At 50.6% G+C, this 26108-nt stretch overlaps 1 protein-coding gene across 1 annotated transcript in view; it reads left to right on the top strand.

Moving 5' to 3' along the window:
- The window catches only part of Loxl2 (lysyl oxidase like 2), an 80164-nt gene extending 55305 nt beyond the window's left edge, over window positions 1-24859 (top strand). Inside the window, exons 6-14 of the mRNA XM_005355453.3 lie at window positions 2108-2291; window positions 6566-6717; window positions 8730-8897; window positions 11511-11673; window positions 14154-14397; window positions 20597-20712; window positions 21638-21774; window positions 23890-24001; window positions 24603-24859. Coding sequence (XP_005355510.1) covers window positions 2108-2291; window positions 6566-6717; window positions 8730-8897; window positions 11511-11673; window positions 14154-14397; window positions 20597-20712; window positions 21638-21774; window positions 23890-24001; window positions 24603-24682 — 1356 coding nt within the window. The 3' untranslated portion in view covers window positions 24683-24859. The remainder of the gene's footprint in view (window positions 1-2107; window positions 2292-6565; window positions 6718-8729; window positions 8898-11510; window positions 11674-14153; window positions 14398-20596; window positions 20713-21637; window positions 21775-23889; window positions 24002-24602) is intronic.
- Window positions 24860-26108: the final 1249 nt, after the last annotated feature.

Here is a 26108-nt window from a genome sequence, read left to right as displayed (position 1 = left end):
GGGAGGCAGTTGGTGGAACAGCAGAAGCGCCTCCCAGACCAATAAGTCTCCTCTCCCTTCTCTTCCTCCTGTCTTATTCTTTTCCTCTCCTACTTCTGCGATGCCCCACAGAGAGAAGCAATCAGGGAAGGCGGAGGTGTTTGAATGAAAGTCCTAGTAGTGTGTGAGGCGTGAGATGCATGCTGGGAGCCCAGCCCAGTGTGTCAGGATCATTTAGAGGGACCTCTTAACTTCCTGGCTCTTCTGGGAAACAATAAGCCTGGCCTTCCTGGTCTCTTCAAGGTGCCTTGGGAGTGCAGAGATGTGCCTTTACGAGACACCTGTCGCCCTGTGGCACAGGCTCAGCTATTCCTGGGCCCCAAACTGCCCCTGCCCTGAACTCTCACGTCCCCTGTCCTTTGTCCAGCTGGCCCCATCCTGCCTCCTCCCCCTACCCTCCCCCCAGCTCTCCCTGTCGTCCAGAGTTCCAGATCCTACTGTTTTGGAATTCCTCTGCTGTGCTGTGTGGAGCAAAGCAGTCAAGTTCATACCGAAGCAATGAACCAAGGGAGAGGCTGACCTCATATTTTCCTTGGTTTCTGTCCTCGCTGCACGGCCAGCTGGATGGCTGTCTGGCCCCTGTGGCTAGGCTGATAGTCTATCTCCGTCCAGCTGTGGTCAGGATGGCGACTCCACGTGAGTGTGAGGGGCCCCTCGTATCCCACTCGCGAGCTTGGGAAGGAGACCACGTTTCTCTTGAGAACTGAGGTTGGAGTCTGTCATTTTCCTCACTGTGCTCTGTTTTCTGAAGGAAGGAAGTTTCGGGAGCCACTGAGTGTCTCGCACTCACCCGCCCTCCTTTACCCGTCCTGCCAGTGCCAGGCTCAGCAGGCCCTGGGGGACTCTCTGAGTGTGGGTGGTGTCACAGCAAGGCTAGCCCCAAGGTGTCATTGTGGGGAAGCAAGAGATGACTGCAGAATAGAGGGGGGGCTCTTCCTTGGTACCTTGTTTCTCAAGGTGGCAGAGGGCTTGAATGCTTGAAATATGTCACCTTCAGGCAAGCCTGCCTCATCACGGTCTGAACGAAGTCACAGGCTGAGGACTGCCTAAGTCACAGCAGAACCAAGGCTCTGGTCTGGTCTGACTACAAAGGCTGCACAGCCCTCTGATGAATATCAGCAGTGACTCGGCCTTGCAAACTTACATATACATACTCATACACACACACACACACACACACATGCCCACGCACACACATGTGCACACATGCAGACATTGGGCATGCAAACATAGGTTTGTACACATACATGGAAACTGAGGCACAGCAGCCTGTGCAGAGAGGTGAAGCCAACCCCCATTCTTTAAGACATAATCCACAGACTTCATGAAACCGGCAGGGAATGGATCTTACTCCTGTGTAATTCCAGAAGGCCCAGAAGGGACTGAGGCTTCCAGACAGTGAGTAAGATTAGGGGCAGGGAAACTACCATCTCCACCCTCTCTGCCCGGTTGATGTTTAGATAGGCTGCATCTTCTGGGCTTGGGCAGCGGTTAGTCTTAGCTAGGAAGACTCCCTGTGCCTTGCAGCCTCCCAAACATCTCCTGATTTGGTCTGTCTTTCCTGATAGGGCCTCATGTTTCCACTCTCTGTCTTGCCGCTTCCTGTAGTCTCCCTCTATGAGAATTACCGCGTGCGTTTGGCTTCTCACCCAGGGACCTCCCTGCAGGGCTAGATTGTAAAGCTCTATTATATAAGCAGTAGAAAATAAAGATTCACGTGGAATCTGTGAAACTGGATGGTAGAAGCTTTTCTCTGTAGATCTAAATGTTGTGAAGCTTTTGAGCTGGGGGCAGAAGGATGCGGCTGATGGTGGAATCTAGGCGCTGAGCCTGGGAAGGGGTGATGAGCTGATGGGGGTCTTGGATGGCCTTCCTAGTGGTCCAGCACAGAGGCCCATGAGAAGCTACATGAGAAATTTTTGCCAGCTGACACTCAACCAGCTGAGCGTTTTCAGAGCTATGGGGATCTGGCTGGGTCATGGCTGCGGGAGACAAAAAGGAGCCGGGCAGCGACGACTCGAAGGATGCATGTCACTTCTGCACTCAGCAGGACCGTGTGTCTCTCCAGCAACCCTTGGTGCGGCTGCGAGGTGGAGCCCAGGTCGGGGAGGGCCGAGTGGAGGTGCTCAAGAATGGAGAGTGGGGAACCGTCTGCGATGACAAGTGGGACCTGGTGTCTGCCAGTGTGGTCTGCCGAGAGCTGGGCTTTGGGACTGCTAAAGAGGCTGTCACGGGCTCCCGGCTGGGGCAAGGTAAGGAATGGCGTAGCTGAAGGTAGGAATCTCTCTTCAGGGGAAAACATGGTCCTAGGAACCTGGGCCCAACTGGTGGCCATGATCCCCTCAAACTCAACTTACTCCACTCCTCCCTTGCCCATCCACTAGGGGACCCTGGAACACCCCTCCCCACCAAATCCCCTTCTGACGGATTTGGAGCTGCCACCTAGAGAGGGATGAATGGGTAAACTGAGACAATAGAACAGCACCTAGTGGACACACCAGGTCTCCAGGTCTCCAGCTCCCTGCTCCGTACTCTCAGCTGCTCCAGTGGGAAGGCCAGAATCCCAGGTCCTTCCTCCAGGAAAGGACCTCAGGATCCATCAAGCATAGTTGCACACAAAAGAACCAACTGTCACCTTGCCTGTCCACCCTGGTGCCACCTCGCCAATACTGGGCTCCTGAGAGCAGAGAAAGGAAACAAGGCAGCCCTCTCTGATGTCAGGAGACAGTTATGATAAGGGAGCTTATTTTCAACAAGTGTCCTGAGCAGGTCGTTTATGTGAGGAAAGAGCAAAAGTACAGGAGGCATTTGGTAGGGAAACTCTGGGAGCAGTGCTGTCTCCTTGGCCACAGAACAAACTAGAACCCCCTATTGGGTGAGTCCATGGAAACTGCTCAGCCTAGAAAGCCCCGATCCATCAGGAGCCTTCCACAAGACCAGTAGCCTTGTGAATGCCAAATCTACCCCTGCAGAACTGTGTTCAAAGGAAAGAAGTTTTGGTCTTTCTGGGACTCTGTTCAGCACTGATCAGTACATAGACAGACTGCTATGGCAGGGAGGATGGGTCTTGGACTACAGACAGGTATGGGATGTCCTAGGCCAGTGGTTCTCAACTTGTGGGTCACAACCCCCTTGGGGGTAGTATATCAGATATCCTGCATATAAGATATTTATATTACAATTCACAACAGTAGTAAAATTACAGTTATGAAGTAGCAACCAAATAACACGCAGAACTGTATTAAAGGGTCACTGTATTAAAGCATTAGGAAGGTTGAGGACCGCTGTCCTGGGCTCCAAGAGGTAACCTATACTCTTGCAAATGGAGCCATCATGCCAAAGAAAGGAGTCTGGTGAGGTCACCAGTTGCAGCCTGAAGGAGGTGATAGCTCCTGCTCACCCAGGCCCTGAACACCACGACAGTGGCTTTCTCTGCCAGGATGCCAGCATCTCCGCTGACCTTCACCTCCCGCTCAATTAGAGAACCCAGAACTCTCATAGCCTAGCAGCGCAGCTCATCCACTCTAGTTCATCTGCTTGACTGTCCTGCATCAGACCCCACCCCCAGCTGCCCTGGGAGTGAACTGAGGAAAGTCGTGGGGTCATAGACCTGCCCTGCTGGAGGGAAACATAGTTTCTCTGGTCCCACGTAGGAGGACTATGAGGCTCATGGGAACCTAAGAGTTGGCCAGTTGCCTAACTCTTATGGTTTTGGCTTCCTTTTTTGACACTGCCTCCCTCCCTGACTAGTCTTGATGACATTTGCTCCTTTCTTGTACCAAATGTGTATTAAAGGGTAGGTGGCTGGGGACAGGTGCAGCATCAGCATATGGTGTCACCTGGCAGTCCCTGCTATGCCACACAGCAACCCATTCCCCTTAGGTCCCAGTGAAGAAGTCAGGTGCCTCAGTGTCTCCATGGTCCCCTCTGTTGGTTGATCCACATGGTCTGAGCTTTCCTAAGGTCCTCAGGACCACAGCCACTCTTCCCGAGGCATAAACAAGCCCTCGATGACACGGACATTCCATGTGTCATGAGCAGGGACTGTGTGACCTAATTCTTTGCCCTGCCCAGAGCAGCCAAAGGTTTACAAGTTGCCTAAGGAATTCTAGGAAGAAGATGGCTTGGGTGCCTTTGATGTCGGCTGTCAAAGCACTGTGGGAGATTTATCTGCCTTCTGCCACGTTGGGTGGATGACGATAGTCGCCAGGAAAGGAAAAGTCTCATTAAAAGACATGCCCCAGAGCAGATAGGGTCAGCTCCTGAGTCCTGGCTCTAGCTGATGGAACAAGAAACCACACCTAAACCCATGGGTAGGGAAAGGGCAGAGGCTGAGTCCTCACCCTGGCCTGGCTACTTGCTTGTCTGTGACCTCGAAGAACCTTCTGGTCCTGAGCTTCTTCACTGTAAAACAAGATAGCTGGATAGGTGATGTGTGGGGCTCTGTCTGGCTTCTGCATCACCAGGGTGGATATTCATATAATGGCGGCTCTTCCCTCTGTACTTTAGGACTACCCCCCACCCAGTTCCCAGCTGTCTGCTGACACATGAACCTTCCCCAACAAGTGAACCAAGTGTGAGCGATAGGCCTGTGTGCTTTTGTTGTATCAGGGCCTGCTTGTTGGGGTTTCTGTCTTGCCCGGTTCCCACAGTTGTTATGTCCCAAAGAATCACACAGAAGGTCTACATAAGTTATAAAACTGATTAGCCCATTAGCTCAGGCTTCTTATTAACTCTTGTAACTTATATTAGCCCATTTTTCTACTATATGTTAGCCGCATGGCTCAGTACCTTTTTCAGTGGGGCAGGTCACATCCTGCTTCTTCAGTGTCTGAACAGGACTGGGGAGGAATGGGCTTCCTCCTTCCCAGAATTCTTCTGTTCTCATTGACCCAACTCTACTTCCTGTCCAGTTGTCCCTCCTATACTTCCTGCCTGGCTACTGGCCAATCAGCGTTTATTTAAAACATGATTGACAGAATATAGACAATTGTCCCACATCATGCCTTAGCCTCTGTCCTTAGAGTCTATGCCCAGAGATGTCCAAGGAGTGATCAAGGGAGGGAGGCACTCCAGGAAGAGGGGGACACACTCCAGTTGAACAGGTATGGTCTACTGAACAAACACTTGACAAAACATTCCAGCTCTGCAAACGAGTGCTTTCCAGCAGAAACATAGCCACATGGGTAGTTTTGAATTTTCTAGTAGCCGTATGGAAAAGGGGCGAGAGACGAAGCAGATGACTCTTTGGGAAGTTCATCATGCTTGAAAAGGAAAGTTCTGGGTGTGAATTGAGGGGCCCGAGTACCCTTCCTCTCATGGCTGAGGCTCACTCTCATTATCCCAGCCCCAGAAAGACAAGCTTCCTAGTACCATCTCCATGTCGCCTGCCCCATGACTCCTCCTGTCTGCCTTTCTAGGTTCGCTCTCCACCCTCACCACGATGCCCAGTGCCTCAAGGCATAGTTGGGTTTGGCCAACACGGGATACTGGTGAAAACTGGAGGTGACCAGAGGGGAGAGGCTTAGACAGTCCCCATGGGCACTATGTCTCTCCACGGAGGGAGACAGCTGTCTTCAGGGGTCTTCACCTCTTCATCCCTCTCCTAAGTGAGTTATTGGCTCTTCTCTCATTCAGAGGGTTGTGTCCAAGCCCCAGTGTTATTAGCCTTGAGTTCTTAACTACCCTGTGATGTATACTCCCTACACCCCATTCTTGACTGGATTTTAAAATGGCCCCCTTTCTGACTCAGACCTCCTAGTTTGTGTAGGCTACATGTTTCCTGCAGGGACTTTTACAGATGCAATCATATTCTCAGACTCTTAAGTACCTAGACTATGGTAGCTGCAGGGTAAAGGCGCCAGTACCTAATCTGACTCCTTTATTAAAGAGAAAGACCAGGGAGGCTGGGTGTATGAGTTACTGTTCCCATTGATGTGACCAAATACCTCCGGGGGGGGTGGACTTAAGAAAAAGAGGATTTATTTGGGCTTAGTTTATTTAAGAAAGGATATAATCCATCATGGCAGGAAAAGCATGGCAGCCAGAGCATGTGACAGCCGGTCACATGGCATCCATCTGAAGTCAGAAAGGAAATAAAAGACAGGAAGTGGTGCCTGGCCTTCAAACCCCCGAAGCCCACTCCCAGATGACCCACTACTTCCAGCAAGGCACCAACTCTTAAAGTTTTCACACGCTTTCCAAAATAGCGCCACCTGCTGGTGACCAGAACCCATGAGCTCGTGGGCAGCAGTTTACATTCAAACCATAACACTAAGTGATCTGGCCAAGGTCACCTGGCAATTTAGTATTGCACTTAAGGCAAAATACACACACACACACACACACACACACACACACACACACACACACACACACACACACCAGTTTCTTCCAGGGAGAAGGGGCCACAGTTGGAAGTTTTGAAGGTGGAATAGACAGAGTCTGGTTTCTAGGGCCTTTCCTGCCTTTTCCAGGAAACATCCTCCAGGTGATTTTATAGCACGCATCCTGTTTCCCTTCCTAGGGATTGGGCCCATCCACCTCAACGAGGTCCAGTGCACGGGGACCGAGAAGTCCATCATAGACTGCAAACTCAACACGGAGTCGCAGGGCTGCAGCCACGAGGAAGACGCTGGTGTGCGATGCAACATCCCCATCATGGGCTTCCAGAAAAAGGTGAGGAGGTGGCATGCCCAGAGGCACCTGCGATGCTGAGGCCTCAAAGAATGCAGAGCAGGTGGCCTCACTCTGAAGGACTCTCCTAGGTATGCAAGGGTGCTCTAAGATGAACTCTTGACACCTGCTCTGCCGCTGTCAACTGTCAATGTCATTGCCGGTCAGCATTTCTAAGTGTGCCAAGTGAACAAACACATAAATGCCGCTCTTGGTGTGGCAGGTATCCGACATCTCCCTGTGGATAATCCCTTGCTTTGGGACTAGGCATGTGGTACAGGGGCAGCTCAGAATTTACCACACCTGACACCTTTGGCATAGATCCTCTGCGAAGGCTCAGAGGCACCGCGTGCACGGATGGCGGGTCTGCAGAACACTGTGTGAACATAATACCGGCAGCGGTGTATAAACAGGAATTGAAGGAAGTCAGCAGACTTGCAACCGGAGACACAGGCACCACCCTTCCCGAGGCAGGGTGCAATGCTTGTCGACCTTGCTCACAGAGAAGAATCCTCCACCTCCTTGTCTTACAGGAAGCCTAACCAGTGCTACAAAACACCCAGGATTTCCTACATGAGGCTCCCCGCTGTGCCTTAAGTTTGTCGGGTGCTATGTGACATATGCCATAGAGCAAATATTGTATGCATATTTAAACAGACACATCACGGCACCAGATGTGGCGGGTTCCTGACAAGACAGCAGTCCTTTCCTGACACCAGAGTGCCAAGGCCCTCCTGATAGAACTCTCCGTCCTTAACTGTGCCCTAGGTGCCTGCCAGCAACAGGCAGTTGGGCTGTGCATTCCTCTCGGGTAACAGGAATGCACACACGGGGAAACCTGCCATCTGGAGCTGCTAGAAGTTTGCTAAGGGAACCCTGTTAACGCTGCAACCCATGGCCAGCCCTACATCCCTATGTGCTGAGTCATTCTCCAGATGAGTCAAAGCTCAGGGACGTGAGAGACCTCAGGCAAAGAAAGAAGGCTTTCCAGAAGCTTTTGGTGGTCTGTAGATAGAGCCGTGTCAGAGCAGATGCCTGCTTGTTGCCACAGAAGTGTTGAATCCTCACTGCCAACAGCTCTCTCATTTCCAAAGGCCCAGGTTCGAGGCTATACTGTCTGAGCTCAACCTCAGTTGTAACGGCCAGCCAGGCATGGCATAGCCAGGCATGGGACTCCCAAGTGTGCCAGCATCCATGCTAGGAGAAAGAACCAAAGCATCCAAGTTTCACTATAGGTCTGCTTCTGGTGACAAAATGAAATACTGTCAGCTTCACCAGTGAGATTGGTTTCTTCCTGGGTCTGCCAGGAGAATACGGCCAAGCCAAGGTATTGCAGGTCTTGGTGTCTTCTGGGGGCTTCTCTGGTCTGTCCTGTTTCCAGCCTCCTTCTTACTGTCCTTATGTAACCTCTTTCTGTGCCTGCTACATCCCCAGGGTCTCTTTTCTCATTCTAAAGGCATCAGTCTGGCTGAATTATAGCATTCCTATATGGTCTTATGTAACCTTAATTGTCCCCTTTGAGACCACACCTCCAAACAGAACCCAGAGCCTTGTGCATTCTAGGCAAACACTCTACCAACTAAACCACATCCGGATCCCATTCCCTAAGGTTTATGCATATGGCTCTGGGTTCTGTTTGTCCAGCTACAGTGAACCTTCATTCCCTTGGTCACTGGGAGGAAAGAGGCACAGTGAGAGACTCCGTGAGTGGTCAGTGGTACCTAGTATCTAGGAGGGAGTGTACAGATCCGGCAGAATCCTGATGCTATACACATAATTCTTGTCACCTCCTAGAAGGCACTTACATTACCAACAGAGTGGTGTTCAGCATGGGGTCCAGACACCTGGGTGAGACCTCACTGACTTCATGATGGCATAATTTGACACACTCGGGGGACTCATAAGGATGCTCTGGATCCAAAGGTGGCCAAGTAGGACCACCTGGCTTGGAGCTAATGGTAATATGGGGAGACTCTTCCATCCATCCTCATGACCATGTTTCTTGATATCCACAGCTTCGTCTGAACGGAGGCCGCAACCCCTATGAGGGCCGAGTGGAGGTACTAACAGAGAGAAACGGGTCCCTTGTGTGGGGGACTGTATGCGGCCAGAACTGGGGCATTGTGGAGGCCATGGTGGTCTGCCGGCAGCTCGGCCTGGGCTTTGCCAGCAATGCCTTCCAGGTAAGTGGCCCAGGCCTAACAGCCTCGCCCACTCTCCATCCAGCCTGGCCTTTCCCATCGTTAGTCAGCTCTTCTCATCAGCTAACTTTCCCCAGTCGCTAAGAAAGGACACAGCCAAGCAACCCCTGGACCAAGGCAAGAGACCTTATTCTAGCCATAGCCCCTTGCCTGACAGCTCCAAGGCTCAGGGCAAGTCTCTCCTATCCCAGTCTCAGTATCTAGCTACAGAATAAGGGGCTCCAGGTGTGCCCAGCCCTTTGACGTCATGACACAATGTTGTCACCTACAAAGTTCATGCTGTGCCTGTAAGTTACGAAAACGTTACAGAGAAAATTCATACTGTTTTAAGTGGGCCTTTGACTTTGTGTTGAACAGCATCCATGGTTACGGGGGGCTTTTTGTGATCGCCTGTTGCCCACTGGTTGCAACATCCATGGTTATAGTGGTTTTTTTGAGATTGCCTGGTACCTACTGGTTGCAGGTTGGACATCTCTGAGTCACTTACTGCTGTCTTGGACCACTCCATGTTGGGGTTCTCCACAGGCTGAGCCTGAAGTGTCCTGTATGCTGTTTTTAGAAGGACCTTTGGTCTTCGAGGAACATGGGGAGCACCCAGCATGAGGATCACCACTCCAAATGACTTAGTTTGTTTCCTCGAAGCCCTCTGTGAAGGAACCCTTTCCTCCTTGCTGTCTCTGCCTCATTTTTTACTGATATGCTAGCAAATCTCCAGGCTGTGTCCTGAACTCTTGTCACATTGGCTGCACCTTCCTGCCAGAACCACTCTCAAATGACCTAGTGACTCAAGAGATCCAGTAAGGTCATTCTGGTCTTCATTTCTGCTTCCCAGTCATAGACAGCACAGGACTAGAGGCCCTGGTTACTCCTGGTACCATTCCTGCATGATAGTCTGGGGCAAAGTTCCCACTCCTCTGTGCCCCGCTTTCCCCACCTGTGAACGAAGGATCAGTATTCCTCAGTGTCCCAGCTCTGAGTATTGCCATGAAGCAGGACAAGACTTTGTGGTCCATCTTGTCTGCTGGCCTGACTCTCCCTCCTGGTCCCATATAGCCTCTTCCTTCTGAGGAAGGAGCTCAGCATCCCTGCTGAGCTTGTCTGTCTCCTATGGTCTGACCTGGGCTGAGTCATGAGCCAGGGATCCTTGTGTTCTCTGTCTGCAGCTTATCATTCTAGTATCCAGGAGAGACACCATCTAGGAACTTAACCCCCTAGAGCAAGCTGGACACACACAACACTTGATTCTCCAAGTGACAGATCTGCTGTCTGTCTGTCTGTCTTTCTTCTCTGTCAGCTCATTCCCAAGACACTTGGGCCTCAGCTTGGGGTTCTAAACAGCCACCTAAGACAAGCCCTGTCTCTGCTTAGAGCCATAGGTTTTTCCTGTGGAGGATTAGAGGGATTCTGTTCAGATTCTATGGGAAACTGAACCAATATGGTGTAGATACATTTGGGGACCCCCCCCCCCAGGTACCAATCTCCACAATGCTCCAGTCCTCCTATGAAATGGTTCCGTGTTCCTTTAGAATCTACACAACTTCTCCCCTGAAGGTCCTTGTCTTTCTATGGCTTGTCATCACTAACACAGTATAAATGTTATGCTTATGGTTATGGTATTATTCTTCTTGGGGAACAGTAAAAATAACAAAAAAACACTATACATGGTTAGCATAGTTGGCATTTTAAGATATTTTCTTTTTTTTTTTATTTTTCAGTCCAAGGCTGTGAATCCATGGCTATAGAACTTAAGGAGAGAGGGCCAACTCTGTATCTCTATAGTCTATCTGAAACTGGGTATCTAAACATCAGTCAATAGATTGATTTGACAGATAAGCTCCCATGATTTGGGAAGCTGACAAGGCTAAACTGTACAAGGCTGTGGCCCCAAAGAACAGCTCAGATTGTGTCTCAAGTCCAAAGGCATTCTGCCCTGTTCGCAAAGGGACCTGTCTTTTTGCCTTGTAAGATTTTTCAACTGACTGAATGAGACCTATCCCCCATGATGCAATACAACTTGTCTTACTCAAATCAACGATTTAAATATTAATCTAACTTAAAAACTCCTCCACAGAAACATCTAGAATAGTGTTTAAACAACGATCTGGCTATTGTCACTGAGCCAAGTTGATGCATAAATAAACCCTGGAAACTTCAGAGCATGCAGGTTCTTAGGTTCTCTTGTAAGCTCTTTACTTGCCCCTCCCCCACACACCCATTTTCTCTACTGGGAAGTTCTTGAACTATAAGAGTGTATGCTAACAGTGTTTTGAAGTTCCATAGCTAGAAGGAGCTTAATCAATCTCAGCATCATAAACCTGGGGGCTCCTCAGCCAGCATCCCATAAAGTGCTTTTCCTAGAATTAAATCCAGGAGCTGAATTTTGTAAGATAGTCAATTATTGTCATATGTGAATGGTCTTCTTCTCTCGTGCAAACCCAGGGTTAGTCATAGATGCCCCCTCATCCCGTCACCAGCTGAGATAAACGGCTCTCTGTGCCTCATCTGTCTCCACCTGGAAAATGGGATCGTAAAGCCTTGAGGGTTTTGTCGAGCCGGAAGTTGACATACTGTGACCTCTTTGGTTGCTTTCTTCAGGAGACCTGGTACTGGCACGGAAACGTCTTTGCCAACAAAGTGGTCATGAGTGGAGTGAAGTGCTCGGGGACAGAGCTGTCCCTGGCACACTGCCGCCACGACGAGGAAGTGACCTGCCCTGAGGGTGGAGTGCGGTTCGGCGCTGGAGTCGCCTGCTCAGAAAGTAAGGCTTCCCAAGGGCTGCCTGCCTCTCCGGCTTCCCTCCTGTCCCAGGTTCTCTGGAGTTGAAGGCACCATCAGTTACTCTTCCCACAGTGTGAGCTCAGGAGAGGAAAGCACAGTGGATTGTGGGTCCTATTCCCCAACCACAGGTCCTGGCTGATGGCATGGTAAAGAGGGGAAAAGGGAGGATTAGTTTAAGGAATGTGTATCAGTCACTTTTCTTGTTTTTAGTATTGTCTTAGTTAGGATTTCTGTTGCTATGAAAACACAGGAACTCTTATGACCACAGTAACTCTTACAAAAGAAAGCCTTTAATTGGGGCTTGCTTACAGTTCAGGGGTTCAGCCCATTATCATCATGGTGGAACATGGTGCCATGCAAGCTGACTTGGTGCTGAGAAGGAGCTGAGAGTTTTACCTCTTGCTATGCAAGCAACAGGAAATGAACTGAGCTGTTGGGCGTGGCTTGAGCATATAGGAGACCTCAAAGCCCACTTCCACAGTGACACACTTTCTCCAACAAGATCACACCTACCCCAACAAGGCCACACCTCCTAGAAGTGCCACTCTCTATGAGTTCATGGAGGACAGTTACATTCAAACTACCACAAGTACCAAATGCCTGATAAAAGCAATTTAAGAGGCTGGGCTATGGTGGTCCACACCTTCAATCCCAGCACTCAGGAGGCAGAAGCAGGCAGATCTCTGTGAGTTTGAGGCCAGCCTGTTCTACAGAGTGAGTTTCAGGACAGGCTCCAAAGCTACAGAGAAACCCTATCTCAAAAATCAATCAAACAAAAAGCAACTTAAGAAAGGAGCAGTTTATTTTGGCTAATACTTCAAGGATACACTCCATCAGGAGCGGGGAGGAGGAGGCAAGCTGGTCACATTCTATCCACAATCTGGAAGCAGAGAGAGATGAATGCTAGAGTTCTCTTTCCATGCAGTTCAGGACTCTGCATGGAATGGTGTCACCCATGTTTAGGGTAGGTCTTCCCACCTATGGTGGTTCGATAAGAATGGAATGGCCCCTGTAGACTCACGTAATTGGATACCTGGTTCCTGGGTGGTGGACTCTCACCGCCCTACACATACAATCTATCTTCATCTCTACCTTTCAGCATTTTCTCTGTTGCATTTCCCTCTACCCCACCATGGCTGTACGTGTCCCCATGACCACCTTCCTTCAGTATTGTATGTATTATACAGACTCGCGTGTGGGATGGGGGAAGGCACACGGCTCTTTGATCTCCTTCCCGCTAGCCAGGCTAATGCTGCCTCTGCTTCCACTCTCCCATGCAGTCTCCAACGTGCCTATTGCACAAAGAAATAAATGTTGATGCATAAGAGTTGATAAGTACTTTGACAGTATAATTGGTAATGCAGTGTTCGTGGGTGTTGCATATGTGACATCCACAATGGAAAGTGTGTGCGCTGAGCGTTCAGAACGAAGGCGGTGGTGAAGTCACGCTTCATGCAACATGGGCAGGCACGGCCAGAGGCACCTCAGCCTCCCTATGCATTTGATTGTCAAATCAATTTTCAGTCATTGTATATTCAGAAATGTTTTACTGTTCCCCGAATTTTTAAGACTGCCACATTCATTTACACAACTTCATTTGGGGTTCTCAACCCGCAGTTTATGAAGCTAGGCCTAGGAGGTTGTCGTGAATTGTTCTCTGAAAAGCGTGCTTCAAGGCCGTGTTTCTCAGGTGGCCTCAGTTCACATGGGCGGAAAGAGGCCTCCATCCCCAACAACATGGACAGCATCCTTCCCGTACAAGCTCTGTGCCATGCTGTGATGAAGGGGAACAGGAAAAGCTTGTGAGAAGGCAAGTTCGGCCATATGCCTCAAAGGCTGAAATCATGCTGCTCTTTCTCCTAGAAATCTCTCTGTCAGAGACATATTCTAAAGACCACACACGCGTACACACGCACACACCACACAATTTAGGAGCAGGCTGACTATAGGATGTCGATCACAGTCTTGCCTTTCATTGAAAACTTCTAAGCAGCCAAGGTATTGCCTCCCTAAAAGCTAGAAGCAGGGGGTGAATTAAATATTACAGAACCATGAAATGAATGTTCATGGTAGTGTTTAGACATCGACAGTCAAGATGTGTTTTGGGGTCAGGGCATTAGTAGGCCATAAATCCGCATGCATGCTTGGGGAGAGAGAGTCCCACCAAGGGTGAGTGGGGTCTCCTTTATTATCATTCTGCTTTTTATTATGGGGAGCCTGGGGGACTTGAAAGTAGAGAAAATGACCTAAGGAGGAGCCCTTGTGTCCATCACCCATATTTCTGGTAGCTGAAGGGGGGTGTCCAGAAGACTTCTGGAAAAGAGAAAATATCATTGCGAGTGACAAAAAGGTAACAAGGAGGAGCCCAGGCCAGCTCCAGGACGAGCAGGATGATGGCACTTTTCTCAGGGGTGCCCTTGGAAGGGTTTCCTGTCTGTGACCCATGTCTGTCTTCCCCAGCTGCGCCTGACCTGGTACTTAACGCAGAGATTGTGCAGCAGACTGCCTACCTGGAGGACAGGCCCATGTTCTTGCTGCAGTGCGCCATGGAGGAGAACTGCCTCTCAGCCTCTGCCATCCACACCAACCCCACCACAGGCTACCGCCGCCTCCTGCGCTTCTCCTCCCAGATCCACAACAATGGCCAGTCCGACTTCCGCCCCAAGAATGGCCGCCACGCATGGATCTGGCATGACTGCCACAGGTAAGCCATGCCTCCGTTGGTCAGCTACCCATCCCGGTGTTCTTCAGGACCCAGACTAGGGATCTAGAATGCCAGAGTCACCTTAAGAAGGCCAACGATCCAAGATCTAGGTAGAAGAGTAATCTGTTTCTCCAGAAGCCGTTCTCCACTCCCAGTTCACGGGCTGCTCCCCTTCTGCTGAGTCCCTGAATTTTGGCTGGAGCGCTTTTGACCCTAGGAGACATGCTGATCTGAATGTGGGAGCCCTCCAGGGACTTTCAGTCCACAGTGTCCAAGGGCATGCGCAATACATTTGTTCTCTACAGAGAACTTTCGGGTCTGGAGCCTTGGACCCTCCGTTCGTTAGAAATATATTTTGCATACCAGTGTGAGGTTTATTTTGAATTAAATTTTAAAGTCAACCTACAAAAGAATGGGTTTTCTTATGGCATTTGCATACATATGGTTATACTTTTAATGATTCTGCTCAACCACTGCCATTTCTAATATGTCCTGGTCATCCTCCTGACTCGGTATTTTTAATATCTCTAGGAAGACGGGGTGAGGGGTATGGAGAGAGGAGCTCCGGGTCTCAGTCATGAGAACTGGTCTTAGCCTGCTAAGCTCAAGTCCCTGACCAGCAGCCTGACTTTAGGCCAAGTGGGCCACGCTGCTGGGACTTGTGGGCCCCCTTCCAGTTCATCTGTGGCTATGATCCAGGTGCTGCAAAGACTGGGTCAGGACAGAAGAACAGTGGGAAGTCCTACAGCCAGTGCCCACCGGGGCCTGTGGAAGCCACCAGGACCTCTTCCTCCTCCTATTTTTCCTTTGCTCTTCTTGGCTTGTAATCGAATTCAGACTCCACTGTCACTGCTTGGTCACATTTTGTCCTCAGTCTGGGCAGATAGAGGACACTGCGGGCTCGCTGTTGGAAAAGTAGCTGCTGTTCTTCCCACCGGGAATCCCTCCCCCAGAGGCCCATGAACTCCTAGTAGATCTCTTCTCTGGGCTCAAGTATTCCATCTATGGCAGGAAACATTTGTCTTTCAAAGTGAGGCCCCTAACGGGTGTATCTACCCTTACAGCAAGATGTGAGCATGCTGAATGCCAGAACTGGCTGAGGACCCCCACAGGTCTGCATAACAGAGCCCGGAAGCTCCTTCCAGGCTTCCCTCCAGCTCTGAGGTCACAATTACATCAGAGGCAGATGCACTGACATTTGGCCATTCCAAGTAACAGACCACTGAATTCCATGTAACTACCGCAGATAGCCTAAGGAGTTACCGTTTCAGGGGTCTCTGCCGGGCCCGTCTTCCCTTAACTGTGCTGCTCTCCCTATTAGCTCCTCCAAAGTTTCATCAGATGTCTCCCTATGGTTTGCTTCTTTCTCATGTCATAAATCATGACCCACTCACGTTTAAATCAGTTTGAGGATAGAGTTGTACAACCTATCCCAAAAGAAAATGCTACAGTCCCAGTTAAGCCTCTGATTTTCCTTTGAAACAACTGGCTGATGGTTGAAAAGGCCCAAGGAATCGCTTTGTCTTCGCCAGGGTATAAACTGGAGTAGAATTAAAGTCTTGACAGTCTCCGTGCCTGGTTTCCCTTAGAGACCATGTGGCGGGGAACCAGGGGCTGACTCTGCCTATGGATCTATAAGTGGAAGGTAATTGTTTCCCAGCCCTGCATATGGTGGCCCACCCAAGATTACATGGTGGGAACCTCCAAGTGCCATCTGCTTGCTCTCAGAGCCTCAGTCTCCTCTCTAAGAATAGTCGTATGGTGTCACCATGGCAGCATTGTGATCTGGAGTCCCAGGGACTCTGACCCTCCTTCCCCACTTTTCCTGTGGCCTCTTTTCTCCTTGGCCTACAAATGTTTCCATCAATGGTTTGGGGGAGAAAGGGGGGAGGGGAGAAAAACACGAGCAAAATAGGACCCTTTTTCTTGTCAACTGGACATGGAGGTAACGCCCTCAAGGTCGTATTCTCACTTGCATTGTGCCCTTGGTCAGTGACCATGGCATAGTCCCTCTCCTGTCCTTGTGCCCAGGGACTGGCCCCATATCTTCGTAACTAACGTAGCATGCTGCAGTTTCGATGAGGGATGGCCAGCGTAGGCACAGCTGTATATAATTATGACCGCAAGATCCAAGGATCCTCGTGAGACCTGCGCACATTCTCTCAGTCTCCAGAGCTCCAGGCGATGGCTTCAGGTTCCCTGGTTTTGTTTTTACTGCATTTCCTGAGACAGTGCCCACCCTGGGTTCCCTGTCTAGCCAAAGCTGCCCTCGAACTCCCATTCTTCCTGACCCAATTCCAAAGTGCTGGAGCACAAACGTGAGACTATGTCTGGTACTCTTCAGGCTCTTTGGGAAGACCTTCCAGGGGAGCTGACGTTAGCTCTGTTAGGTCCCTTGCAGAGGCTCCTGAAAGTTGGCCTGGCCCTTCCTCAACTCAAGAAACTTGTTTCTAAAAGAACTGACATTCCATTTCAGCAGTTTACAAACATTCTGAAGCCGTGAGTGGAGCCATGCAGGAGAGAGAGAGCCCTGGCCAGGTTAATGTGAATGGGAAAATGGCCACTTCTGCATTCATTAATGCTCCAATGGGGAGCAGAGTGATGCTCTTGAAGACACGAAGCTGAAACATAAAGATTTGTGCTTGTAGATGCACTTATGGTGCCCTTGGTTGACCTCAGGACCCTCATTGCAGTCAACTGTATCCTGGGGGCTTGCTCTTCCCTGCTTGGGGAATCTCAGGGCGCAGTGGGATGGAGTGGAGAGAGCTGGGGGAGCAAGAGCATGGGTCCCTGCGCAGGTGATAGCCCCTGGATTCAGGAATGGCACAGATGCAAAGAGGGGGAGTGTCAGCCCCTCCAGCCTGCCTCCATCATGTGCCTAGTAGTTCCTCCAGGGTCAGAACTCAAAGATGTAATGATGCCCCCTGAACCATCTAGAGGCCCTCATCTCTCCATTCAGTAGGCCTGACACTTGTGGATGACGAGCTAGATCCCGCAGAAGGACCCCTGTCTTTTATGGCTGTCCTTGATAGGACTGCAAAACACCCAAGTACATTTTCTTCAATCTATAGTGACAGTCCATCAAGACATGTACAGTTTCCTCTGAACACACTGTGTCTGTCTTCCGTCTACACTGCCATCCAGCAGGACATCTCCAGGGGAGTGCCAGGTCTCAGGACACAGAACCCTGGAGCCCCACAGTAAAGGTCAACTTTCTTTTTATCCAGATTACAAGGACTTCAAAAAGCTGTATTGGCAGCCTGTGCCTGTAATCTCAGTGTTCCGTAGGCAGGATAATGAATTTGGGGCCACATAGTGAGTCCGCGGCCAACCTGAACCCCTCTGTCCCTGTCTCAAGGGAAACGAGGGCCGGTGGTGTAGCTCAGTAGAGCTGTTAGTATTCCCAGAACCACAGGAGGGGACATCAAACATACAAATATAAGAATGCTATAAAGCACAATGCCACGCTCCCGTTTTTAGTATTCTGGGATCTCTTCTCAAGCCGGCAATTTCCGGTGCCCACCCCAGGGCTCAGTCCACCCTTAGACTATGAGCTGCTAAGAGGACCACTGGGTTGCCCAAGACTTTCCCTCTTGCCTTCCCAGTACCCATCAGTGTCTCCTGGGTGGAGGCCTAGGGGAGGTTAGATGGCTCTCATTTCTACCTCAGACCAGCTAGGAGAGACCTGTGGCCTCTAAGAGTATCGTATCTAAGAGATAAAGCAGACACGCTCCACGACAGAGATCAGCAAGAAGCAGAAGGGCACAAAGCCCATGGCTTCCTCCCAGTAAGCATTCCCAGGAAGAAAACCGAAGCTAAAGTAGACTAAAATCCAGACTGAAACAGCTCTGACTCCGGGAGGCCACTTCACAACAGCCCGTCTGTGGCACCGTCTGCATTCTGTTTAGACAACGGAACATCAGTGTACTTCCCTGCGATCTTTCCAGCCGGTCGGCAAGTCACATAAGCCCCTCTCTGAGGGAGCAGACATTTTTCATTCCGTGAGTCAGACTTCATGTCTCATCCGCTCCCTGCAGGGAGCCAAAATAGACTCCCTCGGAGTCATCACTTCATCTGCTACAAAATGTTCCTTGTAAGGGCTGTCCGCTGGCCCTGGCCCAGTTCCATTTTACCCAGAAACATGAATGACCTGGGGGAGCCCAAGTTAGCAACTTCTGACATTATTTATACAGCGTGAACAAACTCGGGAGGAAGAAAAGAGCCTCTAATTTCCTCTCTGGAAACCCTTTCCACTGCCCTCTCCTCTCCTGCTCACATGGTGGAGGAAGCTCCAGACTGCTACACCAGTGGGCCAGCTGGTGACAGGACCCCAGGAGCCCTGAATACCACAGCTGTGACTGCGGATGGGCGGAGCCACGATAAGGCCTTCGGCCAATACTGGAAACATCCTTTGTTACAGCCTCATTTGGCTGTCCTTTTATTTATTTATTTTTTTGAGACGGGTTCTCCTGTACCTGTGTTGGCTCAAACTCAGTTATCTGAGGATGACCATTAGCTTCCGATGCCCTTACCTCCACTTCCTCAGTGCCGGGTTCACAGGCCACCATGCCTGTTTATATGGTACTGGGGACCGAACCTGCGTGCTAGGCCAGTGCTCTAACAACTGAGCAGCATCCCCAGCTCTACGCCATTTATCTTATTTGGACCTTACATCACCCTGAAGTTGGCAATAATATTCTTGTTTTACCAAAGAGGAAACTTGGGCTGGGCATGAACAAAGTTAGGGCTTCTGCCCCCACAGTGGTCTTAAGAGGCTTCCTACACTAAATGTCCCAAGAATAGGAGATGAGTGTGATAGAATAGTTGAAGGTACCACACACACACACACACACACACACACACACACACACACACACACACGGCAGGTGGAGATGAGGCTAAAGCCAGCCTGGTCTCTTTTGTCCTAAGCCTGCATAATGGATGCTTTTGAAAGCCCCTCGGCAACCCTCAGTAGCACAGCTTTCCTTGTTATTCCTGAACCAGATGCGTCACTCTTTAGCACATCTGTTCTCAATTTCTCTCAAGTGATGGCGTGGACCGTTGTAAACAATCAGCCAAGGGAACTGCACCCGGCTTGTGCACGCGCTGCCTCAGCTGACTCCCTTCCAGAGCTCTAGCGATGTTCTTTCCTGAGCTGCTCTCATGTCCCTCCCCGCAGACCACCCACTCTCCATCCCGGAAACCTTCTAGCCCCTTTTCCTTCCCCTTCCTGTCTGATTTGCTCAGTTTGAGGACCACGGGCTTGCTGCTCCCTTCCCAGGGCTCTCGGGCCAAGCCCAGGCCTCCTCTCCCACACCAGAGTGCTCACGCGTCACTAGGGTACATGTGTGTCCTTCTTTGGCACACACCCTGTTTCTTAGTGACTCTTATTTCCCTGTGATTGCTGCCCCACCCCCTTTGTCATCTTTCCTTCTCTAGTCCTACTTTTAAAAAAATCTTAAAAATTAGTCTGTTGTAATAGGTTTATACTAGTTTAAAAAATGCCAATAAAAAAGCTAATTTATGAAGGTTTGTTTAGCTCATAGTTTGGAAGGTTCAACACCATGGTGTCCAAGGGTAGCAGATGGTAGCACCTCTGTGTGGGGATGTGCATAGGAGCAAACACACCCGAAACCAGGAAGCAGAGAAAGAAAGAAAGGGACTATGGTCCTGAAATCCCTTTTAGGGCCTGTTGTTCCCCATCACCTAAGATTCTCACAGGCTTCGCCTCCAAATAGTCTATAATGCCCCAATCGCGCCCCCCCCCCCAGCAAAGAAGCTTTTAATAACATGGGTGTTTGTTAGACCTATTGTGAATCTGGAGAAAGACTCCATGTGGGAGTGGGCTGAGAGCCAGCTGGGCACTCAGGAAGGACCCTACCTATTAAAAAGCTTGTTGTATTGGGCTGATTAAATTGCCAGGCACTCTGCTATCAGCTGTACACACCGATACCCCCAACATCCTACCCATTAAGTTATGTCACCCCCACTCCTGATGAGGGGATCAAGGCGTGGCAAGATGTCTGACACCTCTGCTCCAAGTCACAGTCTTCCCTTCTCTCTTAGTTCTTTCTTCATTTCTCTCCCCGCCACCCTTGGCCCCCGCTGCCTCAAGGTTCTCCCAGAAGCCAGCTAGGAAGCTGCTTCCAGGCAGCCATGGTTCTAGACACTGACATTGGGCCCTGTTTCTGGCTCCCAGGCACTACCACAGCATGGAAGTGTTCACCTACTATGACCTGCTGAGCCTCAACGGCACCAAGGTGGCTGAGGGTCACAAAGCCAGCTTCTGCTTGGAGGACACAGAGTGTGAGGGAGGTATGTTTGCAGGGGGAGGTTGGGGCTTCACGGAACTTCAAACACTCCCACCGGATCAAACCCAGTCCGGGCGGACGGAGGCTAGGCCAGGCACCTCTCCATGTTACTCTGGCCACTGCTGGGTATCCATGTGGCCTTTATTAGCCAACTCTTGGGGCCTTCGATGGGTACACATTGGGCTGGGGAAAGTGGTTCTCAAGTTGTCTGTCCCCAGGGCTGTTCTAACTGGTGGACAGAGGGCTGCATGGCTTCCAGGTGAGGTCTGGTCACTTGAGCCTGACTCATGCCTCTGCCTCTCTGCTTGTTACAGACCATGCCTCCTGGTATCCCAATATCAACCTCTCCCCTTTCAGGCTCTAGGGCCCTGAGATGTTCCCAACTTTTCTCCCTGACCCTCATGCACATATTCTGCTTCTGCCTCGGGTAGGTCATCACACCTTTCTGTGATGGCCTGATAGGACACCTACCACTCTGACACACTAAGGACCTTTTCAGGACAGATATCCGTCCTCTGCCTATGGCCCACATGATGTTCTAGACCCTGGCGTAGCCCACTCTTGACATCATAAAATCACATAGAAAAGAGGTTGTGAATGAGTACTGTGGGCAGACCATCTGTGAGGGACCAATGTCTCAGATCAGCACGACACTCATCCCTACCCCAGGCTGAGGAGTTTACAGGAATGCCAGCCTCGTCCAGATTGGCCAGGGAGCACTTTGTGGCTGAGAGGACCTTGAGCCTGGCTTGGAGGGAAGGCTGGTGTGCAGACAGGAAATTGAGCGAGAGGGTTCTGTTGAAATGAAAAGGCGTCGGAAACCCCCATGGGAAGGATGGAATGGAACGAGGCTGGGAGGCTTGGTTGGCTAGAAGGGGTGAGGTGGGGACCATAGGTGCATGGCAATGCTCTTCTCTGCCCACCCACAGACATTCAGAAGAGTTACGAGTGTGCCAACTTCGGGGAACAAGGCATCACCATGGGCTGCTGGGACATGTACCGTCATGACATTGACTGCCAGTGGATAGACATCACCGACGTGCCCCCTGGAGACTACCTATTCCAGGTGAGGTGGGGGCTGCTTGAAGAGAAGCGACTTCCTCGGTCTCCTTCCTGTGGGTGTCCAGAAGCAAAACTCATGAGTCCAGGCAGGGTGCCACAATCAGAGGCCATCCTATCTGACAAGCATCATACCTGAGGCACATGGGCCTGAGGGATACTGGGTCTGCAGGGCATGATGGGAGCCCATAGTGCAACCCAAGATGTAGAGACAGTCATATATAATTCAGTTAACCTCCGGAGCTTGAAATCAAAACCTATCTCTGAGCTAATTTAGATGGTGAGTCAGGAATCAGTTCCATGAACTCTGAGGCAACCCACATCTCCAGCTCCCCCTCAGCCACCATCCCGATTTCCCCTGGTCTTCACACCTTGCTTTGGTGTGTTCTACTGAGGTCGAAAGCAGCTGCGTTATGCTGTAGCTTTGCAATGTTCCTTCCTCAGGAGGATCTGCAAAAGGGCCATCTCCATGCCCATCAGTGAATCCGTCAGGCTAGAAAATCAGTCTAAGGACAGCCTGGCCAGGGAACTGCTTTGGGAGGGCTCCCAACAACCCTGCCCCAAGGAAGAGCCAGGGAGCCTTGGCTTCCGCCTTCCTGCAGACAGTTGTGGCGTACTCCAGCCAGGCCCACGTGGCAGGGGAGAGAAACACTGTCTCCCAGTTTTCTCCTGGCACCTGGCTGCATTCCTGCCTCCAGAGACTTCGCTTCCACATAGCCCCATGGTGTTGCGTGTCCCAGTTTGCCCAGTGGGATGGCAAAGTGTGTGACCAGAAATGGATTCTGCTGCCTTGAAAGCATTCCTCGTGGGGAATTCAGCCAGCCCACGGTCTAGCCCACAGTCTCTACTGCTAGACACTCCCTTGAAGAGCCAACACCTGCAGAGAAGTAACCACAGGGTGCTTTGAAAGGGTCCTTGGGCCCTTTCAGCTTTGAAAAGGAGACAGCCAAGCACTTTCTAGCCACAAGCCAAGCCCAGAGCCACAACGGGCCTGGGAGCTGAGCGCTCTTATTTAAAGGTGGACTTTCATGGCTGTGGACATGTATGCAGTGCCTGGTGGCTCATACTGGCGACTTGCTGTCACTCAGCAGAGTGAATGTGTGTATCATCATATCTGCTGAAAGTGTTTAAAGGTCTCTGGTGGCCCAGACTGGCCTCTAGCCAGGAAGTGTATCAACCCATTGACTCTCTCAGTAAAGGGACACTATTAGTATCCTTATGTCATAGCTAGGCAAATGCAGGCCACACAGGTCTCTGTGTGGTGTTCTTGTCCCCTAAGCGGTACAATCAACAGATGGGTAGACTTGGGACTATGGCAGTGATTCTAATGACACATAACTCTGGATGCCCTGGACTGTAAGTCACCAGTACACAAGAGCTAGACTCTGTGACAGACAACAGAGCTTACTGTGTGACAGACAACAGAGATCGGAAGAGGACTCCCAAAGGGAGGAAGTGACCAGGGGTGCACACACTCAGAGGCAGGGATGGGTGGGCAGATGGGTTTCGGAGGTCCTTGCTTTGTCCCCTCCAGATACAGAGACCTCAATCCACTTCCCTTATATGCTCCTATGTTTTGGAAGCTTGGTTTTGAGGGTGGGGAGGACAGTGGAGACCACACAATTCATCCTAGCCTAGCCTTGCTCCTGTGTGGGCCACACCCACCCTGAGAACCTGACTTGAGCCCAGGTTGCAATTGGATGCACTCATGTTCATGCTTCAGGGATACTAGAATGGGCAGGGAACTGTCTGGACCTTAGTGTGGGAAGTGCTATTCATCCCCATGTTGAGTGGGTGGGGCTGAGGGGACAGCCAGGATTTAGGGAGAAGAGAAATCAAAGCAAAATCAGGCCACCCCAGAGAGGGACATTTACCAGTTTGTCTGGATGGACAGAGCCACACGGCACATGGCCTGGGTAGGTTGTGGTTAGCAGGCCAGACACAGGCTTTCCAGAGTAGCCCCTACCACGCCAGGATACAGCATCAGACCCAGATGACCTCAGTTTGCACAGCGTCTCTTAGGGAAGACCCAGCCATATTGTTAAAGGCACGCAGACTCTGCTCTGGAGTGGAGGATGGCCAGCAAGGGAGATGCAGTGTTCTCTGACTTGATTCCCTCCAGGTTGTCATTAACCCCAACTATGAGGTGCCAGAATCAGATTTCTCCAACAACATCATGAAGTGCAGGAGCCGCTACGATGGTTACCGCATCTGGATGTACAACTGTCACGTGGGTACGTTCCCTCGGTGGCCCCGCCCTCCTCAGGGTGCTGAAGACACGGGACACAGCTGCCCTACTTTCTCCAGGAACCAGAGGCAGCTAATCTGGGAGACACTGGGAGTGAAGCCAGCATCAGATTCCTAGTTCAGAAAGAAAGCCAGAGATGCAGGAAGCCCTGGGTGGGGATTGGGTATTCACAGACAGTCCTGGCCAAGGAGAGAGGCTGGTGCAGAACCGGCCGGCCTAGCAAGAGCAGAGCCTAGGTCTATATAAAGGCTGGAGCTAAGGCCATCAGTCCACTGTTCCTGTGACCTCAACTATGTAGGCCTCAGTTCATGGGCTCTGTGTATTGGATTTTGCTGCTAAGCACTCTCCTGCCTTGTTACCAATGACGAGTTTTTCTCTTGGGGAACAAGAAAGAAAGCAGTTTTTGCCTCTGTTGGCATACGTCAGGCCTCAGTCCTGGTGGCAATGTCTGTTTAAACACCCTAAGTTTGGCACAGTACCTGCCGAGTTCCTGGCTCGAGAGCTCACTAGCGCCACCCTGGGGGAGGCTCACTGGGGTCACTGCTGAGCCTGTACCTAATTCTGTCTCCTTGACGCCTGCTCTCCAGGTGGCGCCTTCAGTGAGGAGACGGAACAGAAGTTTGAACACTTCAGTGGACTTCTAAATAATCAGCTATCTGTGCAGTAAAGAAGACCCTGGGCCAGGCATGATGGCTCATGCCTGCTATCCCTGCACTCAGGTCAAGGCGGGAGGATTGCCACGAGATTTCCACTCCGGACATTAGATCGAACTTTAGTCTCAACGAAAAAAGAAAAAAAGAAAGAAAGAAAAGAAAAAAGACAAAAGAAAGGAAGAAAAGAAAAATGACTTCATGGTCACCTACTGAGTTCAGGTGACAGTGTTTCCTGGCTGGATTACCAGTTGCCATCTCCCGGCTAGCCAGCTCTGGCTGAAAAGAAAGGTGCTCCTTTATTCACCAGGCACGGCTGCGTGCTGAGGCCTCAGGGGCAGGGGCTTTGGCACGTGGCTATGGGAACTGGAAGGCAAGCTATGAGCAGGTTATCCCATCCAAGTTTTGGCATATCCATAGTGTGACATCACCACACTCTGCATAGATGGCCCATTTTCTTCTGGAGATGTGGCAGGTGTGAACCACGTAACTGCGGAGGTGGTCAAGCCGGCTTCCATTTCCCCCTTCTTAGGTCATTTCTGGAAAACTTGAATATGAAGACCTCTGTATTAAGTGTTTTTTTTTTCCTCTCATTGTACAAACTTCTTGACCAAATCAACTTGAGGAAGGAAGGCTCTATTTGGGCTCGTGGTTTGAGGACCCCGTGCGTTGTCGTGGCAGAAAGGGCACTGCAGGGGAGCTTGCGGTGTTTGGTTTCAAACTATCTAGCTGAGGATGACCTTGAACTTCTGATCCTCCTGTTTCTACCCCCAGAGTGCTGGGGATGAAACCCAGGACTTCATACATGTAAGGCAATGTGCTCTTTAACAATTATAGCTGCATTTTCAGCACCCACCTTTCTCAGCTGCTTTAAACATGTGCGTGTTCTTCTCCTTGCCAAACTGCACATTTTTCTGTATCTTTCTGCTCCACCTGCTCATTTTTTTTAAAACTGTGGGCCTAAATAAGAGCAGTGGGCAGAACCATACATACCACAGCCTGAATGCTAGCCCGTTTTAAAACATCCCCTGCCAAAGAAATTAGTCCATTGCTCTTAAAACCCACTCGAGTGCTCAGAAAACAGGCAGGATACAGCTGGATTATTGCCAGGGTATAACTCAGTTCCAGATAGCCCAATACTCCAGGGCCCCACTGAAACCTCAGGCACCAGGCCTCCAATGTCCACCTTTCTCTTGGCATTCTGGTCTTCCAAACTCCCACCAGAATAGCCCATTCAGCTCTGTTCTCAGCACTCTAAGGCTTTTTGGGCCCAGAATTCCAAACTCTTCCAGATTCCTCCCTAAAACCTATTCTCAAAGCCCAAGAACTCCGTGGCCAATACTAATCTTGTATTCGTCACTTTTCTCATTACTGCGACAAAATGCTTGACAAGAGCAGGCTAAGGGAGGGTCACTTTGGGCTTAGAGTTCAGAGTGCAGTCCA

This window comes from Microtus ochrogaster, chromosome 17 (assembly GCF_000317375.1).
Source record: "Microtus ochrogaster isolate Prairie Vole_2 chromosome 17, MicOch1.0, whole genome shotgun sequence".
NCBI classification, from domain to species: Eukaryota; Metazoa; Chordata; class Mammalia; order Rodentia; family Cricetidae; genus Microtus; species Microtus ochrogaster.
This window is presented reverse-complemented; position numbering and strand designations above follow the sequence as displayed.